The 7,092-nt window shown below is 47.0% G+C and overlaps 1 protein-coding gene across 2 annotated transcripts in view; it reads left to right on the top strand.

Moving 5' to 3' along the window:
- Positions 1-2,038, top strand: part of dek (DEK proto-oncogene) — a 9,629-nt gene extending 7,591 nt beyond the window's left edge. For both annotated transcript variants that reach the window (XM_005744105.2, XM_005744104.1), the window contains exons 11-12: positions 258-326; positions 1,711-2,038. In XM_005744105.2, coding sequence (XP_005744162.1) covers positions 258-326; positions 1,711-1,722 — 81 coding nt within the window. In that variant the 3' untranslated portion in view covers positions 1,723-2,038. The remainder of the gene's footprint in view (positions 1-257; positions 327-1,710) is intronic.
- Positions 2,039-7,092: the final 5,054 nt, after the last annotated feature.

Here is a 7,092-nt window from a genome sequence, read left to right as displayed (position 1 = left end):
TCAAGTCACTAATCAGTGAGGATACACACTTCCATTGATCCAGGTCCTGGGACCTGATTCTGCACTCATATGTTAGAATAAGTCTGCAATGATTCTGGAGACACAGAGCTGATTAGCATATGTAGCGATCAATATCTTTGCTCTGTGTGTGTGTGTGTGTGCGTGTGTGTGCGTGCGTGCGTGCGTGCGTGCGTGTGTGTGTGTGTGTGTGTCACAGCTCAGTTTGTCTGACGGTGAGGCGTGACACTCTGTTCCAGGTGTTTGACACGTACCCCGAGCACGACCTGAGCACCAAGAAGGACTTCATCAAACAGACCGTCAAATCTGTGAGTACACACACACACACACACACACACACACACACACACACACACACACACACACACACACACACACACGCTGTTCTTCCTGATGGTGTGGGGACATTAGTGCAGTGCTTTACTGTCCACAGTAAAGGGCAGCAGCAGGTCAGGCGTGTCTGCCACAGGCTTCATCTCTGAGCAGTCGCTGCATGCTGTGGGTCACATGTTTGTCATTCCTCAAAACAAGTACTCTATTACACAGAATACTCGTTACCTACTCTGTAATTATCGTCCAACAATATAAACTGAGCTACAGTCGCACACACTGACACGGAGCCCATGACGACACGCACACAAAGAGACTTCAGAGCGGTCGTCACGGTGATTGTGAAACATGAGCAGGTGCAGGCGGGGCTGCAGCCTGACTGCTCACCTGTGTGTTACCTGCTGAAGCTCCAGCCCCGCTCATCAGCCAACAGGAGATCAGCTGATTTATTCCCAGGTTACCGTCCTCCTCGATGTCAGGTTAATATTTACAGGTGAATAGAAACGTGTCAGGTTTGCTTTCTGTTGAGGTGAAATGCTTCTCACATACAGGAAGTTGTAGATTAAAGCCATGCACCAAATCTTTCTTGATAAACCACAATTAACGAGTCTTTTACAAATGACTATAAATACTTGAACATCACAGACATTACGTACAGTATTTAATGACAGCAGGAAGTGTCTGTCTGTGGGCTTTTATTGTGAAAGGTAAGGAGGAAAAGGTTTGCTGATGTCCAGTAGGGTCATCTCAGAGCAGCTTCATCTTGCTGTTTCTTTAAAAACCAAAACAGGAAGCGAGTCGGCACGTCACCATGTTTATCAAAACCACACATGTTAGAAACCATTTGATTGGCTGCTGCGTGTGGACCTGTTTCTCATTCTGCAGCCACCTGAGCCGCCACCAAAACCCCGCCCACCTCGCTCGCTGTCACCATTCAGTCTGCAAACAGGAAGTTCACAAACCGCCGTCATGTTTTGTTTTTCACTTTGTTTCTTTACGTTCATGTACAGAACTGTGCAAAAGTCTTGAGCCTCACAGGAGGAAACGGTGATGAAGGTCTGAGGAACAGGACCTCAGCATTACTGAAGCGGCGTAGCGTCACCCTGCACGTCCTCGCGCTGAGCTGAAGGATCAAACTCTGTATTTACACGTGTGAAATCATACAGCTCTTCTAACACACGGTGGCTCAAGACCTTTGCACAGTACTGCAGCCGTTTAACCATCAGAGCACAGACCCTGCCAGTTGGTGACCCCGCCTCTGCCACGCGGCGGTGCATCATGGGAACGGCGAGGGTTTGGGGTGCTCTGGTCTCACAGGTGAACCCTGCAGGTGTTCCTCAGCTGTGTTTTCTCTCCTCACAGCTCATCACATGAAGACGGGAAGGGAACGACCTCGGCCAGCAGCTCCTCCCCCCACGTCTGCTTTCTCTTTTATATACGTTTTTTTATTCCTGCGTGGAGCTCTCACGTGAACTCATCACTGTTGTGTCGCCCGCTGTCGAGTCCAGAGCAGAAGCTGTTTGTCTGAGGAACAGGAAGTAAAGAGAGCGTGACTCCGGGAGAGCCGAGCTCTGGACTCTGTCGTAGTCTAAGCTTTTCTCGAGTTTTCTTCTGTTGTTTTGTTCTCGTTTGAATCTTCTGAGATGTGCTGAAAAACTTTCTGATTAAAATTCTACCTTTTTTCAACAAACTCGTCTCCGAGCGCTTTCTAACCCACCAACTCCTCACAGCCACCAAACAGGAAACGGCAGCCTCAAACTCAGGAACAGGAAGTCTCCACCTGATCATCAGCGCTGCGTGGCGTTAGTTTCAGGGACTTCCTTAAAGCCTGGACATGTTTCAGGGTTGAAGTAATTCCAGAGTCACTAAGAATGAGGAAACACCGAGTGCAGACAGGAGCACCTGAGGAGACCAGTTCATTAACAAACAGAACTGATGCTCAACATTATAACAAGGCTGTGCAAAGTTACTTATGTTGGTAACATCAACAAAGACGAGCGGAGACACGACAGCGATTGTTGTAGAAATCTGAGGACATTGTTTCGGCAGCAGTAAGTAAGGGATCGTTCAAACCGTGCTTTTCTCTCCTGAAGCTAACGGATAACAGGACACCTTTCAGCGTTTGACTCTGAAGCTTACTGTGCAGCGCGCCGACCGTCTGCCGATGTTGTATTGAGATGTTGATGACATGTGAGCAGCGACAAACAGGATCTGGGCTTTGACCGAACTGCTGAGTGCGTACTGTCAGAATCACTTAATGCTCTTCGCTGCCGTTCAGCTCTGCATCTCCAGGTGCAGGAAATGTTCCCGCCTCTCCTCAGGGTTGAAATTTACTGCTTGTGTGTCTGAGTCGGATGCTTACATGCACGCCATCTGTGGGGGGGGGTACAACTCAGGGGACACAGGTTTTAGACGTGTCCTTGACCCAACACAACTGATTTAAATGGCTAAACAACCTCCTTGATGTGTCCTGAAGTTCTCCAGAGACCTGGTAATGGACTAATCATGTGATTCAGGTGTGCTGACCCAGGGTGAGATCTAGAACCTGCAGGATACCGGCCCTTGGAGTTCCCCACCCTGAGCGTTCAATACAAAAATTGTATCCAGAGCTGTGAATATGATCCACTGATCCTCTAACACCGTCTTCATCTGCAGAAATCTGTGGTTTGCATCCTGCTGTGGTCTAAATACTCACAGATTACATCACCCATCGTGTGATTGTAAAAATCTGGAGCATCAAACATTATTACGGCATTGTTTGGTTTGAATGTTTTAAGTTATTCACGCATGTTAATGGTGGAGTGCGCTCTTTCATTTTCTCTCGGGTCCTTTCTGGGTCTCATCCCGAGGAGATCGTTCCCACACTCGCAGCTGTGATTATTTTATTAGCTTTTACTAGACTGTGAAACAAACAGCTCCTGCTGCTCACCGGCATTCATCAACGAATCACAGATCACACCGCAGGTAAAGGGACCACCTGAGTGCAGCTGTGGTAGGACGAGAGGAGTCAGGTGACAGGTGATGCTGTGGCGGCGTCCCAATCCAGCGACCGCACGCTTCGTAGTGCGCGTTTGTAGACCGAGTGAATCGGTTTGGCTGAGATTAAAGTTATTAGATTAAATTAAACTTTATTAATCCATCGTTGGGTTCCTCCGGGATTTTCACACAGCTGAATAAATGTCAAAGTGTGAGACAGTCGAGAGTCTGCACCAGTGTCCTGTTATATTTTAGATAGGAAAGAGCAGACGGCCGAATTTATTAAACTCCACCGAGACAGCGGTGACGCTAATCTGAAGGCGAGAACGTCACATTTCACAGCCTCGCACTTCGGGCCTTCTCGGTCTTCGAAGGACCCGGCACACAGACCGCGAAGGCCGGGTCCTTCGAAGGATGCAGCCGACGTTTTGGGACACAGCTCCAATTCTAAGAGGCCGACAAATGCGTCCTTCATTTCCCCAAATTTGAAGCGTGGTCCGGTGTACACTTCGTGGTCCCATATATCCCACATTTCATAGCGCGGCGGTGGGTGTGGATATTTTGTTCGAAAACAAACAAACAGCGGATGCCTGAAGCGGAGCAGCTGAAGAGTAAACTGTCAAAAGTAAGTACTGAATATGATGTCACTTATTTCTGTGCGAATGTTTAATAATGAAGAACATTAAAACATTACTGTTGGCCACATGTCGGCAGAGTCATGTGACATTAGTGACGTTTGTACTAACTTGGTTTTAAAGCCTTTAAATATGCGCCGTTCAATAGTCGACCTTAATCTTACAGAGATGTGATGATTTCATGGATAATTAAAGTCAGTCATATATCCACAAACACAACAAGCTGAAAGTCAGTGATGCTGCTCGGTTTGCAGTCCTGAACATCGCGGCACAAGCAGGATTCACTGCACTGTTAATGTGAGCTGTGTTATATTGCTGCCTCTGATACTCAACTAATCAAAGTGATGTCATAAAAAATTTAAAAAACATTTTTCTCCATTTCTGTCACACAAAGCTGTATGAAACGTTTCTCGTGGTTAGTATCATGGTTGCTAGGCAACCTCAGCAGCACGACGGAGGCCAGACCGTCCCGTTTCACCAGCTTCTCACTTCTCCTACTTCGTAGTACGCACAGTTCGCGGACTACATACGGCGGGTACTAGGAAGTACGAGAAGGGTGCGGTCGCTGGATTGGGACACAGCCTGTATGTGTGAGAGGAATTTGCATCATAGCTCAGTGGCGCCACCTGGTGACAACATGACATTAGTGTTCAGAATGAAGCCTGGATGGGAGTATCGGGGTCACACATGTTGTGACAAACGCAAATCACTCCATCTGTTTATGAAACGCCATCAGCAGCAGCCAATCAGTGAGGGACAGACTTGATGAAGCGTGTGCTTTGCACAGGGGCAGGAGAAGCAGAAACATCTGCAACATCTGTTCACTCATCATCATCATCATCATCAGTCCTGTTAGTACGCGGGCAGCTGCTGGCATTTATGTTTATGTGCAAGGCTAACATCTCATATTTACTGCACACAGCGTTACCGTAGAGACGCTTTGGAAGTACATGTTAGGCAGCCTTCGTCTCTGAGAGGACGTCAAATTCTAACGTGTTAATAATGAAAAACTGAGATTGTTCTTGTTCGGTCGATTGTTAAAAAAGACAAAGAACAAAAGCTGAAGGATAATATAAAATAATGTACAATGTTTCTCACAGCTGAACACAAAGCAAAAAATGGGGACGTTTCCTCCTATTTAGTGTCTTTTTGAATATTTTGTTGAGAATGAACGCGACCGTGGTTCAGGGGGTTGGGAAACTCATCTTGTAACCGGAAGGTTGCCGGTTCGATCCCAGCTCCGTCTGTCTTGGTCGTTATGTCCTACCGCCTACTGGTGTTGGCCAGAGGGGCCGATGGCGCGATGTGGCAGCCAGCCTTCTGTCAGTCTACCCCGGGGCAGCTTACCTCCATCAGTGTGTGAGAGTGAATGAATAGTGGGATTGTAAAGTGCTATATAAATGCAATCTATCATTAATGAAAGATGAAGTCCTGACTGCTTTATGATTCGGAGACCGATTGATGGCGTCGGGCTTTTCTTTTCAGAACCATCAGTGAATACGAAATTTAAAATAATTAAAGATACAGAAGCGTTTATGCCGTAGTCCTGAAGACATCTTTCCACAATAACTGAGAATCACGTTTGTGTGTGAGGTCGTTGTACCAGCGTCGTACCTGTGCAGAAGTTTAAAGCACTTCGTTCACCTTGCTAGGTAGCAGAAGGACGCTGTGCAGAAGCCCCGCGTCCTCCCACTTCGTGCCAGAGATGAGGTGATCCCAACAGAAGACTGCATGTGGCAGGAAAACTCTGTTTCTAAGCTCGGATGTCTGAGTGACCGCTGTTCTCTGGGTCTGATTAAAGAACCTTTAAGATCATCGAGTTCCATTTGCAGCCAGTTTAGGAACATTCGAGCAAAGACGACAAGACTTAAAATTATTTTGATCTCTTCATCCAAATTTTCTTTAAAAACATACCAGATTCAAGTTTTTAAAGTTCCTTTTTTAACTTTGCTCCAGTATTTTTAATCATCTTTGAGATTTCCATTTGAACTTTTTCATATTATAACAAACTTTGAAACTAGCAGTGAGCTGATTCGCCGAACGATTTCTTCCAGTTTTGGCTTCCTCTTTCTAAATCTTATGTGGCGAGATTGAATACTGAGAAGACTGCTGCAGCTTCCTGCGCCTTACTGGAGCTGCAAGCAGAGCGACCACGGCCACCCTTATGGTTCATCCATCACGTCCGTGCTTGTCCCTTCAGGCTGAAGCGATGTGGTCTCCCTCAGGGATGCTTCAGTGATCTGAGGGATGCCATTGAAGGACTTGGAAATGTGAACTTGAGATTGTCAGGTACCAAAGAACGCTGCTGAGAGTGAAGAACATCAAAAATAGACGAGCTCAATGTTCCCACGCTGTCGTTCTGCAGCATCACAGAGAAAGGCTGTGTTCTTTTTGTCCTCCGGACTGAAGTCCGACCCTGGACCTGAGCTCCGATCGTCTGGAGTGAAGCTTCGGTGAACCTCAGCTGTCGTCTGCTCACCACAGTGCAGAACATTGGCTTAAATCAGGCCCGAGGACGATGAGCATAGATGAGCAAGAGTGTCTTTACATCACTTTCCCTGAAGGTTTGTCAGGTTACCACCTTTAAACGTGTTTTTAAGATGTAACGTAAGACTGGTCCGTCTCAGTGGGTCTGACTCACTGATCAATAATACCTAAAAAGGTTTAATGTACACAGTTTAAAAATATTTACAATGAGAAATTCTGCTCAAACAGATAAATGTGATGCATGGTGTCCCACCAGGACACTGTAAAAACAGACATGTGTTCAAACGCTGACATTTCTACCCGCTGTTAAAGCGCAGGAAGCCTGAGTGGGAGCAGAAGCCGAGATTTTTTTCCACAAAGTTTTCCCTCCGTGTGTCAGGAGCCAGACCGCACGCTCACGTCTTCAACCCGGCTGCAACGGCCACGCCAAAACCGCCATGGCGGGCGAAAGACTGTGTAAAGGTCCAGTTTTGTTTATTGATCTAAGCCTGAACAGCTACGCGTAGTGTCCAGTAGAGGGCTCTGTTGTTTAGTTAGCGGCAAGCTGCACTTCCAGCTCAGACCGGTTTTGTGGCGCACATGTCCCAGTAGGCAGCTCTCAATGAAGCGTGAAGCAGCGTGATACCGGACTCTAGCGAAACGAACA

The sequence above is a fragment of the Pundamilia nyererei genome, unplaced genomic scaffold (assembly GCF_000239375.1).
Source record: "Pundamilia nyererei isolate P.nyererei 1_Seehausen unplaced genomic scaffold, PunNye1.0 scaffold00139, whole genome shotgun sequence".
NCBI lineage: Eukaryota > Metazoa > Chordata > Actinopteri > Cichliformes > Cichlidae > Pundamilia > Pundamilia nyererei.
The sequence above is the reverse complement of the archived record's forward strand: the minus strand, read 5'-3'. Positions and strand labels throughout refer to the sequence as shown.